The following is a 20715-nucleotide window of genomic DNA, read 5'->3' on the forward strand; positions in this document are numbered from 1 at the left end:
TACAAGATGTTAAAGGTTTCGTCTCTTTGGAGACAATTTGCATTAAGCAATATATGCATCTCTAAAATTCTGTACCTGTGGCCACCTTTGTGTCTCCCAGGGACAGGACTTTAGAGGAGCTTCTAAAGACACAATTTCTGTGCTTAAAAGCTGCCCACCCCCTTAAGAAACTCCTTATTTTGCTCTCAGAAATAGGAAGCACTAGGTGTCTCTTTCTAACAGCTATTGGAAAAAGCTTCTAAACCTACCTTAGTGGGAGTTACTTCCTCCATTGTGTGAGCCTGCTGGCAGTCTCCTAATTCTTAATGCACCAGAGAGAAAAATCAAACCCCTATAATCTGCCTGACAGAAGCAAAAAAAAAAAAAGAACATAATTAAGGTTGAAAGGGGAAGAAATTACATACCCAGAAATTCCAGCAAGCAGTTACACTCCAGTTCTGCAACCTCCTGACTACATTTCAAACAGGAAGTCCTTACACAAACTCTTTACAATGGTCAGATTGCTTAAGAGGAAAAGAGGCTACAGAAGAGAAGCAAAATGTGGCAAGGAGTTTTGTCATGCCATCTGCTGTGGAAGGACCCCAGTCTCTTGCTCCCAAGTTAGTCTCACAGTCCTCGTAGAGGAGACAGGCATCAAGGCATAGAGAGGAAGCAATTGTTGCTGATTGCACCTTGAGTACACTGGGTGTGATTTTCTTTCACTCTTGATTGACACTTCAGTTTGTAGGCCTTTAAGGTGGTAGCGGTGACACCCTAGTCCACCTGCCAACCTCTCACTCAGGCCATAGCCTCAACCCCCTTCCCCATGCATTTATAGGGTAGAGGTACCAACCTGGGCAAAAGAGACATAGACAACAGTACAGAAATTTAATAGGGATAGTATAGACAACAAAACATAATATATGAGTGGTTAGCAGTTTGGCTGTAGTTTTATTTTGAAAATTTGATTAAAACTATGTAATGATACACAAGATGGTTACAAATCCATATGGGACCATCTTGGACCCAGCAAAGCTGACAAACTCTCTGACACCATTAGCAGGACACCCACTAATGGGAATCCATCAACAGAAACAGCTGACTTGAGTTGTCCCATGCAGCAATTATTAGGGTTCAACAACCTCTTTGCACTCCAGTGAGTGGGATGTGCATTTCCTAGTCATCTTATGTATAAACGATCTGGAAATTGGAACGACGAGTAAGGTGATTAAATTTGCAGATGACACTAAACTGTTCAAAGTTTTACAGCGCATGTGGATTGTGAAATATTGCAGGCAGACCTTAGGAAATTGGAAGACTGGGCATCCAAGTGGCAGATGAAATTTAATGTGGACAAATGCAAAGTGATGCATATTGGGAAAAATAACCCAAATCACAGTTACCAGATGCTAGGGTCCACCTTGGAGGTTAGCGCCCAAGAAAGGGATCTGGGTGCCATTGTTGACAATACGATGAAACCTTCTGCCCAATGTGTGGCGGTGGCCATAAAAGCAAGCAAGATGCTAGGAATTATTTTAAAAGATATTATAATATCTCTATATCACTCCATGGTGCAACCTTACCTGGAATAGTGCATTCAGTTCTGGTCTCCTCATTTCTAGAAAAGATTCAAAGAGGAGTGACCACGATGATAAAGGGATGAAACTCCTCTCGTATGAGGAAAGACTAAAAAGTTAGAGTTCTTCAGCTTGGACAAGAGAAGGCTGAGGGGAGATATTCCTGAGTGGAATAGAACGGGTACAAGTGGATCGATTTTTCACTCCACCAAAAATTACAAAGACTAGGGGACACTCGATGAAACTGCAGGAAAATATTTTAAAAACCAATAGGAGGAAATATTTTTTCACTAAGAGAATAGTTAAGCTCTAGAATGCGTTGCTAGTGGTTGTAGTAAAAGCGGATAGTATATCTGGTTTTAAGAAAAGTTTGGACAAATTCCTGGAGGAAAAGTCCATAGTCTGTTGTTAAGACATGGGGGAAGCCACTGCTTGCCCTGGATCAGTAGCATGGAATGTTGCTACTCTTTGGGTTTTGGCCAGGTGCTAGTGACCTGTATTGGTCACCGTGAGAACAGGCTACTGGACTTGATGGACCATTGGTCTGACCTAATAAGGCTATTCTTATGTTCTTTTCCATAGCTCCAGATCATAGCTCATTTACAATGTTCCTAGCTCATGTATTTTTACCATACATTGTAAACAAAAATAAACAAACAAACAAAAAAGCCCAGCCAGAATTGTAAACAAAAAGTGTCAAGAAAAATATGGAATAACTTGTAAGTTTCATGGCTTCACATCATTCTTTTCTTGGCTGAGCTGAGAATTTTTCAGCTGCCCCTCGTAACTTATCTGCTTGTTTTGGGACTGTGACACCTCACTGACTTCTGTTAACAAGAAATATTTTCCTGGAATTGTGAATTGAAAATCTGGCATAAATATAAACATTTTTCAAAAAAAGGAAGGAAGTAGAGAAAAATTAGAAAGAGGAAGAGAAAAAAGTTTGGGAAGGAACAGAAAAGGGAAAGATTAAGAGGAGAAATGAAAAATTAGCAGCATAAAAAAGGAGGGTAACTAAGGAAAAGGATATAAACTAAGAAAAAAAGGAAAACAAAAAAAAAAAAAACAATCACAGAAGCCAGATGACAGAAGAAAGGAAAGTAAGCCCTACTCATCCTGTATCCTATCTGCTGTAGATTACTGAAAAAGATAGATGGGATGAAGGGAATGGACTTGAAACAAGAAGATTGAGATAGGAGGGTAGGGAGATGAGGAGGAGAAAGAATGGACAAAGGGATAAGAGAAAAATAGAATGAGGAAGGAAAAAGAGAGGCCATTTAGGTTCAGCAGTATAGGTAGGGTAATGAGAGAGAGAGAGAGGGAGAAATTAGCACAGACATTATGCCATAGCTGATAATTGAACCAAAGTGATAAATCACCATTGGCACAGCAATTAGGGGTGCTAGCATACTGCCAACAGCATGCTTGGTGGAGGAGCTGGCTTCTGATTTTGGGGAGATATCCCTCCATTCCTTGCTCAAGCCTTGATTGGAACAATGGAGTGTGGGGATGGGGGCGTGAAAGGTCTCAGCTGTTGGCTCTTAAGTATTTGGGCTGGCTGCTAGATTGAAAGAAGATTTGTCAAGGCTTGTTCTAGCATTCGTTTCAGTTGTAGCACTAGGGGTCAACCTGCCATATAAGGAGCTATTGAAAACCACTTTGAACCCTGGAGCTAGATGGGGTAGAAGCAGAGGGGATCCGCTTCTGTCCCAGCTCACTAGTCTACCAAGGAAACCCCTGGGGGGGAGTTGGGGTATATTTGGAGTACTACTGTTTTTGAGGGATCTTTAGAATACCTCTTTGTTGGGGCTAGTATAGGGGGTGCTTAATCAGAGGGTTTGGGGGTACTTCAGAAGAAGAGAGTGCTTGAGGCTGTTTGATTCAGAGGGGCTTGATGGAGGTGGAGGAAATTGGAAGAGGTTTGACTGCTACCCCTTCACCCTTTTATCTCTACCTGTGCTAAGTAGCTAACTCAGAATTTTTACTGTGCTGGTTGATTTTAGAGTGCAATATTCACGAGTGTGCATGCACGGAGATATCTTCTGAATGCTCATGTAAATATTTTTGACATTTTTAACATATTATTAAAAAAAACTCCAACCCAAACAAGATATACAATATAAAGTTTTTTAAAAATATATATTTTAAAGTTTTTAACGTTTTTTAAAGTTTTTTAAAAAAAGTTTAAAAAAATAGATTAGATATCTTAGATTTTGCAATTATCACCATATTGTATTTACAGGCACAATGTTGACATAGTGTAAATCAAGGAGAAAGCCATACCATATCAAATATCCAATTTATGGTAAAATTATAACTCAAAAAGTTTGATTACATTAACCATATTTATTTAAAAGATCCCATATTTACATAGATTTCACTTTACTTTGGTTGCCAAACAAAATTTGTTTTCATACTTAGCATATAAGCACAGCGTATTCCACCAATTGTTATAATCTAATTTTGAAAATCTTTCCAGTTAGATAATATTGATTTAATAGTAATCAATATGAAATTTTTCAACAACTGTTTCCAAATTTCCAAACCCATATCTTCTAATATAACTATTTGATAGGATAAAGGTTCTGATATGAGAAGTTCAGATATGGTTTTTCATATTTTTTTCCCCAATAGGACTTCAGATAAGGGCAAGTATAAATCATATGTTCCAAAGTTTCAATCGCAGTCTTACAAGTCCAACAAGACTTCTGTGAATTATTTTATTTATTTATTTTTATTTCTTCCATTTGTGCATCGCACATACCTATACAAGCTCTAGACGACATTACAGAGGAAGGGGTTAGAAGAGGTAGGGAGCACTGTGAAGGGCAGGAAGAAGTGGAGAGGCAAGAAGTATGTAGAATATTTCATAGATAGGAGCACCGTCTATGTAAATGATATCTAAATGAATTAAAGTAATATGTAAAAAGGAATAGAAGGGAGGAACCGTTAAACAATATAATTCAGTTAATAAAATAAAAGGACTAGGGGTAAAAACAATGGAATAAAATTTAAAATAATTCATAAACTGGAAGAAAAAAATGGAAAAACAAAATCAAATAAGTCTGGCAGAAGTCCAATTTCCTGAAGCAGCTCCGTTGCCTCAACATATTTTAAATAATCCCAACGGCAAAAGTCCAGACGGGACAGATATCAGCTCGGGCTTTATCTATTTTAAATATTTTCAATGGTGTCCTTAATGCTTTATGCATTAAGAAAAAAGATGGCTTGCATTATAATTGCTGAAAGAAGTGCCTTGGTAACCAAACCTGTTTCCATTGTGATTCATCTATCTTTATATTCATATCATACTCCCAAGTGCTTTGCGAACCACTTGGGTGTTTTAGCTGCCTAGCATGGTTTAGGAGGTAGGCCCCTGACTGTTTCTAATGTTATTAAAGCTGGACAGACTACTTTACAATAAACTTCCCTGCATCCTACTACATTCCCCAGAGTTAAATAAACAGAGGTTGCAAAACACTGAAACATAAGGCTGGGACAGGCTGCAGGATGTATGTACGAGAGTCGCAAAGCTTGAACAGAACTCTATTTATTTATTTATTTCTCAAGTCATTTCTGCAGTATAGCCAATGCCAGTGTAAAATGGATCCAGGCAAAACCTGGATCAGTGCACTTAGCCAATCTAGGAGCCTAACTTAATTATATAAAAGCTTAATAAGTGCAGATAATTGGCAATTAACTTGTAATTGACATTATTTGCATGTAATTGGATGGTAGGCACCTATCTTGGTAGGTGCCTACCACTTTCAGGTAATTGCTTAGTTCAGGGGTAGGCAATTCTAGTCTTCGAGAGCTAGAGCCAGGTCAGGTTTTCAGGATATCCACAATGAATATGTATGAGATGGATTTGCATGCACTGCCTCCTTGAGATACAAATCTGTCTCATGCATATTTATTGTGGATATCCCGAGAACCTGACCTGGCTCTGGCTCTCAAGGACTGGAATTGCTTAGTTCAAGGTGCCTACCAGAAAGTAGGTGTGGTTAGGGTGCAGAATGTAGGCGTGTTTTACCTGTAATTTTTTATTTTGAAATAAAGACCCTCTTTTATTAAGAGCGCTAAATGCTCCGATACTGCTCTGATGCTCCTAGGAATTCTATGGGCTTTGGGGCAGTGTTGGAGCATTTAGCACTCGGGGCCATGGTAGAAACCTTTACTACGGCTTAGTAAAAGGGTGGGTTGGGGGGAGTAAACGTATTTATACAAATTTGGTCCCCTTGTATCAAATTGTGTTAGGTATTTTATTGCCGGCTGCAGCAGTAAAAGCTCTGAGGCTCATTGAATTCCTATGAGTGTCGGAGATTTTACCATTGTGGCCGGCAATAAAAATCCCTAATGCAGCTTGATAAAAAGGGGCCTTAGTATTAGGAAAACAATCTAGTCCACATCACAGAGAATTCAAAAAAGGAAATAATCAATAAAGAAATCAAAATTAACAAAATCCAACAAGGATAGTCCTGACTAATTTTACTAGACAATCTCAATATTTTAATTCCTTCTTAAATGACGTTATTTTACTTCCTTCTCTATTAACAGTTGTTCCAACTGATTCAGCGCAAACAAAAACATATTTCTTCATCAGGAAAATTAATCAAACATTTAGAAGGAAATTTAAGAAAAAATGTTGCACCAAGAGCTTCTACCCTAGATTTAAATTACAAAAATTGTTTCTGCCTAGCTTGGGTGGCTCTGGAAAAATTGGTATTTTCCCTCCACAATAAAGAAAATCTTTTTTTGTTAAAGTAACTTTTCAATATTGCAATTTTATCACTTTCACTAAAAAAAAAAAAAAAATGGCCAGGAGGGTCAAATTTCCAATAGGATTATATCTCCCAGTTAACACAACGACCCCTTGTCCTCCCATTCTTGATTCAAATATTTCCTATGTAAATAATAACACTTAGGAAATACGTAAATAATAACACTTACCCCCTGCGATAGCAGTTTCTAGTGTGGGGAGCTGCATTGAATGGCCCGTGCTGCACCTGATGCTCATAGAAACTCTATGAGCGTCGGGAGCAGCGGGAGCCATTCAGCGCTCCTTACTGTGCTACAAACTGCTAGCGCAGTTTGATAGAAGAGGCCCTAAGTATAAGATCCTTGATTCAAATATTTCCTATGTAAATAATAACACTTAGTACAAGATCCTTTATTCAAAATTCCAAAAACAGAAAAGCTCTGAAAACCAAAATTTGACATAAACCAGAAGGAGTTAATTTCCCTGACGTGACACACGTTGAAACCAATGCAGGTCCATGTGGTTCTCCCGATCTCTATACAATTCAGGTCAGAGAGCTGGAAAGTGAAGAGCTGCAGATTCCAGGGTGGGAGTGAGAAACAGAAAAGTTTGAAGGGTTGGAAAATGGCAAACAATGATGCAAATTCTACTCACAGCAGTGAGAAACATAAAAGGAAGCGTTTATCAATAACACAGAAAGTTGAGGCATTGAAGAAACTTGATCATGGTGTCTGTACAATAGCTGACTGAAGAATATGGCGTGGGAACAACAACCATATATGACTTAAAGAAACAGAAAGATAAGTTGTTGAAGTTTTACAGTGAGTGTGATGACCAGAAATTAATGAAAAACAGAAAAACATCACATAGGACAAAAAATAAAGATTTTAGATTATATGCTGATTGAGTGGGTTCGGCAAAGAAGGCATGAACACAGGTCATTGACTGGTTTCATAGTAATGAAGCAAGCCAAAAAATACCATCAAGAAGTGAACATTGACAGTGAACGTGAATATTCAGAAAGTTGACTGCAGAAATTTAAGAAGCACCATGCTATTAATTATTTCAAATTCTGTGATGAAAAAGCTCCTGCTGATTACGAGGCAGCTGAAAGTTACATTGATGAATTTGCTAAGAGGATATCTGATGGAAACCTTGGTCCTGAGCAAATTTACAATGCTGATGAAACAGCTCTCTACTGGCGCTATATTCCTAGAAAAACAGACAACAGCTGATGAATGAGCACCATCTGATTTGAAGGTCACAAAGGACAGGGTAACTGTTCTTGCATGTACCAATGCTGCAGGCACACACAAATTAAAATTGGCAGTGATTTGAAAAAGCCAAAGGTGTTTGTCATGTAACTGTGTACTATTATGCTAACGAGAGCATGGGTAACAAGAGAAACATTTAGTGATTGGTTCCATAAGCACTTTGGCCTGGATTCTGTTTAGGACGCCCGTTCCGGGCGTCCTATACAGAATCAGAACAAAACCCTCCCAAAAGTAAATCCGATTCTGTAACCGACGTCCATGCTGCAGATGCCGGTTACAGAATTGGGTTTGTTTAAATGCTGCTGCTATACTTAATCGAGACAAGGGATCTCCCTGCAGCGATTAGTATAGTGGCCGCGGCTACAGCCGACAATCTCCCCAACTCCCTCCCGACGTTAGAGGCAGGAGGGTGCCCAACCCCTCCTGCTGACAGAACCCGTCCTCTGAAGATCGCCGGCAGGAGGGTATCCAACCCCTCATGCCGGACCCCACCAACAACATGCCCCAACCGCCCTCTCCGTACTCCCCAACAGCCCCCGTAGATCACCGGCAGGAGGGTGCCCAACCCCTCTTGCCAATAGAACCCGCCTCCCCGAAGATCGTAGGCAGGAGAGTACCCAACCCCTCCTGCCGGACCCCCCAATGACATGCCCAACCACCCTCCCTGGACCCCCCTAATGGCCTCCCCAAAGATCGCTGGCAGGAGGGTGCCCAACCCCTCCTGCTGGACCCTCCAATGGCCCCCTGAAGATTGCCATGAGCAGGGTGCCGAACCCCTCCTGCTGGACCTCCCCAATGGCCCCCCGAAGATTGCTGGCAGGAGGGTGACCAACCCCTCCTGCTGGACCCTCCCAATGAAACCCCCACACCAGAACCCCCCCTCGGGCTTACTTGCAAGTTGGCCAGACGGGACTTCGCACTGTCCAGCCAACAAGCCCGCTTCTGTCCAAATGAGGCGGGCCCACCCCTCCCCTCCCCTGCCCAACCCACAAGATCCTAGGGCCTGATTGGCCCAACCACCTAAGGCCCCTCTTATAGCAGGGCCAATCAGGCCCTAGGATCCTGTGGGTTGGGCAGGGGAGGGGCTGGCCCGCCTCATTTGGACAGAGGCGGGCCTGCTGGCCGGCCGGTGTAAAGACCCATCCGGCCAACTTGCAGGTAAACCTGAGGGGGGGTTCCATGGTGGGGGTTTCATTGGGGGGTAGTCCAACAGGAAGGGTTGGGCACCCTCCTGCCGGTGATCTTTGGGGGGGCCGTTGGAGGGTCCGGCAGGAGGGGTTGGGCACCCTCCTGCCGGCGATCTTCGGGGAGGCCATTGGTGGGTCCGGGGATGGCGGTTGGGGCATGTCTTTGGGAGGGCTCCGGCAGGAGGGGTTGGGCACCCTCCTGTCATGAATGTCAGGAGGATTGGAGAGACTGGCAGACGCTATACTAATCGCGGCAGGGAGATCCCTTGCAGCGATTATGTATAGTGGCCATGTCTACTTACCATGTAGGCCAGCATTTTGCTAGCTTACATTGTAAGCGTCTCCTGCTCTGCTAGGGCTGCATAGGGTTGCCTAGGTTCGCCTAAGGCTGCTGCCTAGCCTTAGTCGAGCTTAGGCGGGCTTGCGGGCCTCCCTAGGCTCCCGGAGGCACCTTCAATATAGGCGACCTGCCTAGGGAGCATTTTTGTAGAAAACGTGCCTCCCTATTGGATGATTAGACAGCTATAGGACGCCTACAGCTGCCTACAATCGGGACGCACTTTGCAGAATCAAGGCCTTTGTGCCTAATGTTCAGCACAGTTTTGAGAATTTGGGCCTAATTGTTTGGCTTACAGGCATGCAGGGACATTGTACTGGCAGAGACTTTTTTTTACAGAGAGAGCTTTCCTTTTTATAATGCAGCAATAGTGGGATAGATGATAGGTGGTCCATTGTTCTTGTAGACCTTTCTTCCCAATTTCTTTCCACTTTCTAAAATGTAACTGTGCTATAAAAAAAAAAAAGAGTTCTGTATTTTTCGCTCCATAAGACACACTTTTTCCTCCCAATAAAGTGGGTAGAAATAAGGGTGTGTCTTGTGGAGCGAATACTCCCCTCCCCCCGGTACCTGTTTTTAATCGCGGCAGGAAGACTATGTCTATGTTCCCTCTAAGATGAGTGCATGAGGGATTGCTCATACGTTTTGTGAGTACTGCTTACAGATTTTACACTGTTGCTTACTTCCAGGACCGTAGGAATAACACAGTTTCACCTCCCTGTCACTACCGCCTCTCTGAGGATCATCTCTGCAGTGGCTGAGCTAAGAAAACTGAGAGAGGATATGAAATAGGGGAAACAACTCCAAATGCTTGGCACTGTTCCCTTGAAGTTCAATGGGAGACCCCTCCCCTTTCCACCTTCCAGTCCACGCTTCCACCATCCAGTGGAGTGTGCTGTTTCACTATAACATTTTCAATAGCGAGGGACAGGCAAGCTCTGAAGAATTCCATGCAACCTGCCTATCCCTAGAAATTGAAAACATAATATTGAAGCAACAATGCAGTTGGAGAACTGCTCTGCTTAGAGCAGTGGTCTCAAACTCGCGGCCCGGGGACCACATGTGGCCCCCCAGGTACTATTTTGAGGCCCTCGGTATGTTTATCGTAATCACAAAAGTAAAATAAAAGTTTCTTGCTCATATGTCTCTTTAGCTATAAATGACAATATTATTATTAATACTTAGTCAAAAGGAAAGATTTATAAACTATAAAGAGTTTTACCTCATGCAAAATTGTTAATTCTTTAATAAATATTTTCAATAATCACAGCTCTTATAAACAATACACCGTAAATAATATTCTAAATAAAATGTGAAGTGCTCAGAAAGCACAGTTACTTACCGTAACAGGTGTTATCCAGGGACAGCAGGCAGATATTCTTTACGCATGGGTGACGTCACCGACGGAGCCCACGGTACGGACCTTTTTACTAGAAAGTTCTAGTTGGCCGCACCGCGCGTGCGCGAGTGCCTTCCCGCCCGACGGAGGAGTGCGTGGTCCCCAGTTAGTATAAGCCAGCTAAGAAGCCAACCCGGGGAGGAGGGTGGGACGTAAGAATATCTGCCTGCTGTCCCTGGATAACACCTGTTACGGTAAGTAACTGTGCTTTATCCCAGGACAAGCAGGCAGCATATTCTTTACGCATGGGTGACCTCCAAGCTAACAAAGAGGGAGGAGGGATGGTTGGCCATTAGGAAAATAAATTCTGAAGTACAGATTGGCCGAAGTGCCCATCCCGTCTGGAGAAAGCATCCAGACAGTAGTGAGTAGTGAATGTGTGAACTGAGGACCAGGTGGCCGCCTTGCAGATTTCCTCAATGGGTGTGGAACGGAGGAAAGCAACAGAAGCGGCCATAGCTCTTACCCTGTGGGCCGTGACAGCACCGTCTAGTGACAGACCGGCCCGAGCGTAACAGAACGCGATGCAAGCTGCAAGCCAGTTGGATAGCGTCCGTTTAGAGACCGGTCGACCCAAACGATTCGGGTCGAAGGTCAGGAAGAGCTGAGGGGACAAGCGGTGAGCCCTTGTACGATCGAGATAGTAAGCCAGGGCACGCTTGCAGTCAAGACTGTGCAATGCCTGTTCTCCGGGATGTGAATGAGGTTTCGGGAAGAACACAGGCAAAACAATGGACTGGTTGAGGTGAAAAGCTGAGACCACCTTTGGAAGGAATTTTGGATGGGTGCGCAGAACCACCTTGTCATGGTGAAAAATAGTGAACGGTGGATCGGCAACCAGTGCATGAAGCTCACTAACCCTCCTGGCAGAGGTGATGGCAATGAGGAAAAGAACCTTCCATGTCAGAAATTTGAGCGAAGTTGTGGCAAGTGGCTCAAAGGGAGGTTTCATGAGGGCAGACAAAACCACATTCAGGTCCCAGACGACCGGAGGAGGCTTCAGAGGTGGTTTGATGTTGAAGAGGCCCCTCATGAATCGGGAAACCAGAGGGTGAGCCGTGAGAGGTTTTCCTAGGACAGGCTCATGAAATGCCGTGATGGCACTGAGATGGACTCTGATTGAGGTAGACTTGAGGCCTGCGTTGGACAGGGAGAGTAAGTAGTCCAGAACAGTTTCCACCGCTAAGGAGGTGGGATTGTGATGATGGCGGAGGCACCAAGAGGAGAACCTGGTCCACTTCTGATGGTAACATTGGAGGGTGGCCGGTTTCCTGGAGGCGTCCAAAATGAGACGGACAGGCTGAGACAGATTTCCTGAAGAGGTCAGCCCGAGAGAAACCAAGCTGTCAGGTGGAGGGAAGACAGATTGGGATGTAGTAGAGACTGATGTTGCTGTGTAAGTAGAGTAGGAAACACAGGCAGAGGAATGGGCTCCCTGGAGCTGAGTTGAAGTAGAAGGGAGAACCAGTGTTGACGAGGCCACCGGGGAGCTATGAGGATCATGGTGGCTCCGTCCCTGCGGAGTTTGGATAAAGTCCGCAACATCAGAGGTAGAGGAGGAAAGGCATAGAGGAACCGATCCGTCCAGTCGAGAAGGAATGCATCCGGGGCCAGACGATGAGGAGAGAAGAGTCTGGAGCAGAACTGGGGCAGCTGATGGTTGTGAGGAGCTGCGAATAGGTCCATCTGCGGAGTGCCCCAGCGAGCAAAGATGGAGTGGAGCGTGGGAGGATCCAAAGTCCACTCGTGAGGTTGAAGGACGCGGCTGAGATTGTCGGCCAGGGAGTTCTGTTCGCCCTGGATGTAGACCGCCTTGAGGAAGAGACTGCGGGCCGTGGCCCAGGTCCAGATACGAAGAGCCTCCTGACAAAGGAGGCGAGATCCTGTGCCGCCCTGTTTGTTTATGTAGTACATGGCGACTTGGTTGTCCGTGCACAGGAGCAGAACCTGAGGACAAAGAAGGTGCTGGAAGGCCTTGAGAGCATAGAACATGGCTCGTAGTTCTAGAAAATTGATGTGATGTCGACGCTCCTGTGGGGTCCAAAGACCCTGGGTGCGTAGGTCTCCCAGGTGAGCTCCCCATGCATAAGGGGAGGCATCCGTGGTGATGATCATGGAATGTGGGGGCAGATGCAACAGAAGGCCCCTGGAAAGGTTTGAGGAGTTCAACCACCATTGTAGAGATCGCTGAAGAGATGATGTCACAGAGATGGGATGAGAAAGAAGATTCGAGGTCTGTGACCACTGGTCGGCCAGAGTCCATTGAGGTGTCCTGAGGTGGAGTCGTGCTAAGGGAAGCACATGCACCGTTGATGCCATGTGTCCCAGGAGGACCATCATCTGTCGAGCTGGGATGGTGTGATGAAGAAGCACCTGATGACAGAGGTGGAGCAGAGTCCGTCGACGATCGGAGGGGAGGAATGCCCTCATTAGTGTGGTATCGAGAACTGCTCCGATGAACTGAAGGCGCTGTGTGGGAAGCAGATGCGACTTGGGGTAGTTGATCTCGAACCCCAGTAGATGGAGAAGAGAGATGGTATGTTGAGTGGCTTGTAGCACAAGAGGAGACGTAGGAGCTGTCACTAACCAATCGTCCAAGTAGGGAAACACTTGGAGGTTGTGAGACCTGAGGAAGGCCGCCGCCACAATGAGGCATTTGGTGAACACCCTGGGTGATGAAGCGAGGCCAAAAGGTAGCACCTTGTACTGATAATGGCGATGGTGCACCTGGAATCGCAGGTAGCGACGTGAAGTTGGATTGATTGGTATGTGAGTGTAGGCCTCTTTGAGGTCCAGGGAACATAGCCAGTCGTTGTGAGAGAGATGAGGGTAAAGCGTGGCAAGGGAGAGCATTCTGAACTTCTCCTTGACTAGACACTTGTTGAGGTCCCTGAGATCGAGAATGGGACGAAGGTCTCCTGTCTTTTTGGGTACCAGGAAGTAGCGGGAGTAGAATCCCTGACCCCTTTGATCTGGAGGTACTTCTTCGATGGCATTGAGAAGGAGGAGGGATTGAACCTCCCTCAGGAGGAGGGGGGTTTGAGTTGAGAGAGAAGCAGACTCGACGGGAGGATTGTCTGGCGGAAGAGTCTGGAAGTTGAGGGAGTAGCCGTGGCGGATGATGTTGAGGACCCACTGGTCCGATGTGATGACCTCCCAACGGCTGAAGAAAATGTGGAGCCTGCCTCCGATTGGCTGAGGAAGAGGCAATGAGGGTGGAAGACTGGCTAAGCCCTGGAGAAAGGAGTCAAAAGGGCTGAGAAGGTTTGGCAGGAGGAAGAGGCTTTGCAGGTTGATTAGGCTGGGCACGAGCCTGGGTGTGTTGGTGCTGGCGGGCCCGCCTAGGTTGCTGTGCAGGTGGGTTGAGCGGTCTGGCAGAGAACCGGCGTTGATATGATGTCTGCGGTCTATAAGGACGAGCAGGAGGAGTCTTTTTCTTTGGTTTAATGAGAGTATCCCATCTGGTCTCATGGGCGGAGAGCTTCTGAGTGGTGGTATCCAGGGACTCTCCGAATAGTTCATCTCCCAGACATGGGGCGTTGGCTAGACGGTCCTGATGGTTGACGTCTAGATCAGAGACCCTGAGCCAGGCCAGGCGGCGCATAGCCACAGCGATGGCAGATGCACGGGAGGAGAGCTCAAAGGAGTCATAGACAGAGCGCACCATGAACTTCCTCAGTTGAAGCAGGCTGGAGATGTGCTGCTGGAAAAGAGGGACCTTGTGCTCCGGCATGTATTTTTGCATGGAGGAGAGTTGCATTACCAGATGTTTCAGGTAGAAGGAAAAATGGAAGGAGTAGTTGTTTGCCCTATTGGCAAGCATGGCATTTTGGTAGAGCCGTTTGCCAAATTTGTCCATAGTTTTTCCTTCTCTGCCAGGAGGGGTGGAGGCATACACACTGGTGCCCTGAGTCTTTTTCAAGGTGGATTCTACCAGGAGAGACTCGTGGGGCAGTTGGGGTTTATCAAAACCTGGGATTGGTATGACCCTATAGAGACTGTCCAATTTACGGGGGGCCCCAGGGACAGTTAGCGGGTTCTCCCAATTTTTATAAAAAGTTTCCCGTAGGATATCGTGAACAGGTAACTTTAGGAACTCCTTGGGAGGTTGATCGAAATCCAGAGCCTCCAGGAAAGCTTGTGACTTTTTGGAGTCAGATTCCAATGGCAAAGACAAAGCCCCTGACAACTCCCTGAGAAATTTAGAGAAGGAAGATTGTTCAGGTTTGGAAGTGGTCTCGGGTGCGGAAGGCTCTTCGTCCGACGACGATGCATCCTCCTCGGTACCGGGGGGGGATTCTTCCCATAGGTCCGGGTCTCTGACATCGGTGGTTGCGTGTCGAGAGACCGGAGTGGACGGGTCGGCGTGGTGAGTCTTAGACAAAGACTTGCCTGAGCGTACCGAGACATTCCCTGGCGATGTAGACCTGTGTCTGTCCCGATCCCGGGAAGAACGGTGCCGGTCTGGGTCTTGGGAAGACCGGTGCCGGTCCGGGTCATGGGAAGACCGGTGTCCTGCTCGGTCCCGAGGAGGATCCGTCGTCGTTAAGGCGACTGGCTCGTGCGGTGCCGAGAGAATGGGCATGGAAGAGTCCATAGGTACCAATGGAGTGGATACCGGTTGGACGGTGCGGGGCTCGGGCCGGTCTGGTACCGAGAGCAGCGGTGCCAAGATAGATGGTAAGAGCTGCTGAAGTTGCTGGTGGAGTTGCTCTTGCAACTTGTCCTGGAGGATGGCCGCAATGCGGTCATCCAGGGGAGGCACCGGAACCACTTTTTTCTTTTTTGGTTCCTTGGGTGCCGCTCTACACTCCGGCGATGAGGGAGCCGATGACGAGGCACTCACCGATATCGGAGTGGAGCGTTTCTTGGCCCGGCGTGGAGCCGAGAGGACTGGTGCCGTCCCCGAGGTGGGAGGGCGCTCAAGGGTGGAAGGCTTCTTAGCCGGCTTACCTGGCGCCGGAGGCGCCGACGTCGTCTCAGGCGGCGTCGAAGTGGTCGGTGTCGATTTCGACGGTGCCGCAGATGAAGATGTCGAATCCATAGACGGGCCGGTGCCGAAAAGTAAATTCTGTTGGATTTGACGATTCTTCAACGTGCGCTTTTTAAGAGTGGCACAGCGGGTGCAGGAGTCCGCCCGATGCTCTGGTCCCAGACACTGCAAGCACCAATTGTGTGGGTCAGTGAGGGAGATCGGGCGTGCACACCGCTGGCACTTCTTAAAGCCTGGTTGCGGGGGCATGAATGGAAACACGGCCTCCGCAAAATCAAACCCCGAGGCCTGGATCGTGGCAATAGGCCCCGCCGGGGTAGGAACGAAAAAATAAAACAAAAGAAAGGTTTTTTTTTTTTTTTTTTTTGGAATTGGGAAGAAAAAAGTACCCGAAGGTGAAAAACCGAAAAAAAATAACGCGAGCGGGAAGGCAAAAGGAGGATTTCAACTCTGTTGAAAAAACACACGTCTTCTTCGCTCCGCGGAAATGAAGAAACTGGGGACCACGCACTCCTCCGTCGGGCGGGAAGGCACTCGCGCACGCGCGGTGCGGCCAACTAGAACTTTCTAGTAAAAAGGTCCGTACCGTGGGCTCCGTCGGTGACGTCACCCATGCGTAAAGAATATGCTGCCTGCTTGTCCTGGGATAACCTTATAACCTGTGTAGCTTAGTGTAATCACTAAAACGAGGTTAACAAGGGGACCATCATAGCCTTCACAGTCCCCTGACCACCTGTAATATATGAAGAAGGAAAGATGTACTTATCTTGACAAGGTGGTCGTTGGTGAAGGTAATCCTCGTTCAAACCAACTGAAAACGTGTAATGTGATTATAAAAATTTTTTTCTCAGCTTGAGCTGTTCAGCCTATGGTCCCAGTCCCCCCGACCTAGGTTTCGTCTCTTCGTCAGGGAGGGACATTAATGCTATTGCTGGGTCACTAAGACTGGACCGGACCAAAGAATCTGCCCTTATCTTTGGTCCGGTCCAGTCTTAGTGACCCAGCAATAGCATTAATGTCCCTCCCTGACGAAGAGACGAAACCTAGGTCGGGGGGACTGGGACCATAGGCTGAACAGCTCAAGCTGAGAAAAAAATTTTTATAATCACATTACACGTTTTCAGTTGGTTTGAACGAGGATTACCTTCACCAACGACCACCTTGTCAAGATAAGTACATCTTTCCTTCTTCATATATTACAGGTGGTCAGGGGACTGTGAAGGCTATGATGGTCCCCTTGTTAACCTCGTTTTAGTGATTACACTAAGCTACACAGGTTATAAGGTTCTGAGCACTTCACATTTTATTTAGAATATTATTTACGGTGTATTGTTTATAAGAGCTGTGATTATTGAAAATATCTATTGATTCTCATCACAGAGTTAAACTAATTATTCCTCCTGATATATATTTAATTCTTTAATAAGACATTAACTATTTTTTTGCGGCCCTCCATGTAGCTACAAATTCAAAATGTGGCCCTGCAAAGGGTTTGAGTTTGAGACCACTGGCTTAGAGGGAACAGTTTTGCTTGGTGAACTCTAGGTAAAATAATAATTATCAGGAAGGGTCTGAAATATTGTCTCCCCCCTCTCTCTCTAAAAAAAGATGCCAGTGATGTTGCTGCTTGTTTCTTCTACAGATGAAAACAAATATTAAATGTCCAGTATCCTTTCCTATGGAAATGATGATGCATTTCCTGATGGCTTCCTTGCCTGGATTCCTCCTCCTCCCCCCCCCCCCATTCCAAGATATTGTAAACTGAAGCTCAGAGAATTACTTCCATTGCAAGGAGATTGCTTTTGGCTTGTAGAAGAGTCACACAAAGTCAAGGATCCCTCACATTTGTTAAAACTGTACCCTTAAAACTATTGCAACTTCAGCTTCTGAGACCACCATTATAATAGGGTGGGAGAGATTCCAGTTTTGCCTTATCAGCCAAATTGCAAAACCAACTACTCTGTTTGCTTCTGGAATGGAGTACAATTTCTGTTGTTTTAATTTTAATAAATTCATGAGGCACTCACTTATTTTTGCTGTTTACACTTCCTGCCCAGCAGGCACATGAAGTTCCATGACTTTTCCTTCCCTTTTCTTATGTCTATAGCAAGCTGTCAAAATGTAAGGCCTTTGTAGATGCAGACAGGGTACTATAGGAGTATAGATTAGTGCACAGCCAGATCTGAACACAAATCTCTATGCCAATTAAGTGCTCATGAACTGCAATATTTAAACCACTGGAGCTCAGTAACTAATTATTTAGTACTCTCAAATTTGGAGGTAAATATGCCTCAAAATACATGTGTATTCCCCCTCAGCTTTACATGTATTTTACAAAAGGCTTCATGTTCAATAAACCTTTTGTAAAATTGCTTTATACAATTACCTCCTAAAAGTTATATATATACTGTCAAACCTCGGTTTATGAGTGCACCGGTTTGCGAGTGTTTTACAAGACGGGCAAAACATTTGCAAAATCGGTGCCTCGGAAACCGAGCTTGACTCGATTTACGAGCGCCTCCCGCGGTCCCCCCCATGCACCCATCCACCCACCCAAACACATTGGCTTATACCCATCTGGCACCGGCACCAGTACCAATGCACAGGACATGCCGGTGCCCGAAGATCTGCTGTCTTCCTTTTGCTGGGCCTTGAGCATCTGCGCACGCTAAAGGCATTCTAGTTCTCCGGGCCGTGTTAGAAACCTCTACTGCAGCTTAGTAAAAACGGGGGTGGGGGGGGGTGGGGAGAGGTAAATTCTATATGTTGTGACTAAAAATATCAGCAAGGAAAAAAGCTCTATTCTATAAATCGCGCTTAAAGTTAGGCACAGTTTATAGAACACTGCTTACACCCAGGAACTGTGCCTAGCTTTAAGCTTGAGGATTTTCTGAATTATAAAGAACAGCGTTGGATCTGCACCCTAAACACAGTGGCCCCACAAGGCTTGAATGCCGAGTTAGAGTGGGGTTCTCTGGTGTAATACGAATCTGAGTGAGGAGGTAGCCGAAATTTGGGCTTTTCTTCGTTAATATTAGTATAATGATTTGTGGCTAGTAGTCTAGTATCGGATAGCTGATGACGCGATTGTTACGTGATGACGCAATCGCGCCAAAGCAGGGTTCCGCTCTATTTAAAATCTTAGTAAGAACGCCGCCGCCATATATGAGGACAGAGTGGTCACGGGTTTGGCGGTGAAATTTATAGGTAAGCAAAATATGTAAGACAGCTCAGTAATAAATCAGTTTAGTGATGTCTGTCTTAACTTTCCTAAGTTGATGCTGATAGCTTTTGTTCTGTTTTAGGGGCAAAGCCTTGATAAAGCTCTAGCAGCAAAACATGTCGGCGTGATGTTTCCCCTAGCCAGAGACCACAAGTTGAAAGCTATGAGGAGCTGGCACATAAAGCTTAGAGCAATGAAATCTGATTGAGCTCTGAGTGGTGGCGCTGAGGGTCCCAAAAAAAGTTTAAAAAAGTGAAGGGATGCAAGACAGCTGATAGAAAACTGTACTATCAGGTGGAGAAATTAGCTTTAAGCAAGGCCATTTGTGCCAACAACGACAAAAAAAAAACGTGGCACAAATGCCCACACCTAAAATTAGGCACGGATGCTCTTATTCTATAACTGCACATAATAAAATGCTCCTGATGCACCCATTTCCACATCCCCTTTGACTTGCATATAAAATTCAGGCCAGATACCATGCTTACATTTACATATGCTATTTAGTTTTCTATTTCATTACATTGAATGCGCAAATCAGGTCCATACCAAAATTTGCACACATGCAAGTTTAAGCACCTTTTATAAAATTAGGGGGAAAATACTTTTCTATAGGTTCAAGCCCACTTATAAAATTACCCCAATATTAATACAAATAATATCTTTCACGGAGCTAAATTAAATATTTGGATTTATGATGCCAGTTGAAAAATAAAATAATCAAAGGCAATATTCCAGCTAGCTGTAAAATGCATAACTATATATAGACAAGTACAAAAAAAGCATACACATAGAAAATGATATTTAAGAGATTAAAACATTTGCTAAGGAAAGTATGAACTAAAAATGTTTTGAAATGTGAAAGGAGAATCAGCCAGACAGGTGCAATTTTAACTTTCATGAGTAACTTCCTCGTTTTGTTTGAGTGCGTATCATAACCATTCCAACTGGCTAAAAAACAGATAATATATCACAAGCAGCGTCGATCATGATAGAGATAATTATTTTCATTACTTGATATGTAACTGATAAACAAAACAGAGACCTAGCACAATCGGGTCAAGAAAAGAGAAACCAGTTGTAATCTTTTTCTTACCTGTTAACTTCCTTTCTGGAGTTTTTCTTATTTCTGGTGTCTGCAAGGAACAAGGCACAAAAAAAGAAGAACTTGACTGTTTTGATAGTTTGACGTCACGTTCAAGTGGAGTTTCTAAAAGTGGTAACTGATACCCAGGAAACCATCATGTGTGGTTAAAGATTACTATGCACACCCTGCAGTAGGAAGAAAAGTGAGGCACAAACAATCTCTGGACAATGCACACATGTCAAAACGCCCAATTTGGGTTTTTTTACTCATTTATTTTTATATTGATTTGATACCTCACCAATCGAAAAATAACATCAGAGCAGGTTACAATAAACAGTCCATTCAATAAGACAGGTAAAGTCACACAGAAAACCTCACTTAACACAAGAAGCAATATAATCAGTGAATATTTTGCACATAAATTATAGTGATCATCGCCACAGAAGTAAATGTCAAACATATTCCTTCACTAGTTGTGCTGTTAAAGCCAACAGGCAACACATACCTGAGATAGTGAGGCAACAAGGCTGTTTGGGTCTTCTTGTACGAGAAGATGATAGTTGAAAACGCTGAGGGCTCCTTTTACTAAGCTGCTCTAGCGGTTTTAGCGCGGGCTAAATTGTCCCGCGCGCTAGACGCTAACGCCTCCATTGAGCTGGCGTTAGTTTCTCCGGGTAGCACGGGGGTTAGCGCGCACTAATCTGCGGAGCGCGCTCAAAACGCCACCGCAGCTTAGCAAAAGGGTGTGGAGTAGAAATGGCACTTAGCTCTTCCTCGCCAATGAGATCCCAGGAGAGAGATGGGCTCAGTATGGAAAAGCGACTTGCATTTAACTCGCACCTTTTCACTAATGACTTAAGGGGAGCTACAAGTAGATTCAAGTTGTGTAGAAATTTCCTT

At 45.0% G+C, this 20715-nt stretch overlaps 1 protein-coding gene across 1 annotated transcript in view; it reads right to left on the minus strand.

Annotated features, from left to right (window-relative positions):
• CNKSR3 (CNKSR family member 3) overlaps positions 1-20715 on the minus strand; it is a 595138-nt gene that overhangs the window by 247976 nt on the left and 326447 nt on the right. The window contains exon 14 of the mRNA XM_033936404.1: positions 9075-9101. Within this exon, the coding sequence (XP_033792295.1) occupies positions 9075-9101 (27 nt within the window). The remainder of the gene's footprint in view (positions 1-9074; positions 9102-20715) is intronic.

This window comes from Geotrypetes seraphini, chromosome 3 (assembly GCF_902459505.1).
Source record: "Geotrypetes seraphini chromosome 3, aGeoSer1.1, whole genome shotgun sequence".
Classification (NCBI taxonomy): domain Eukaryota; kingdom Metazoa; phylum Chordata; class Amphibia; order Gymnophiona; family Dermophiidae; genus Geotrypetes; species Geotrypetes seraphini.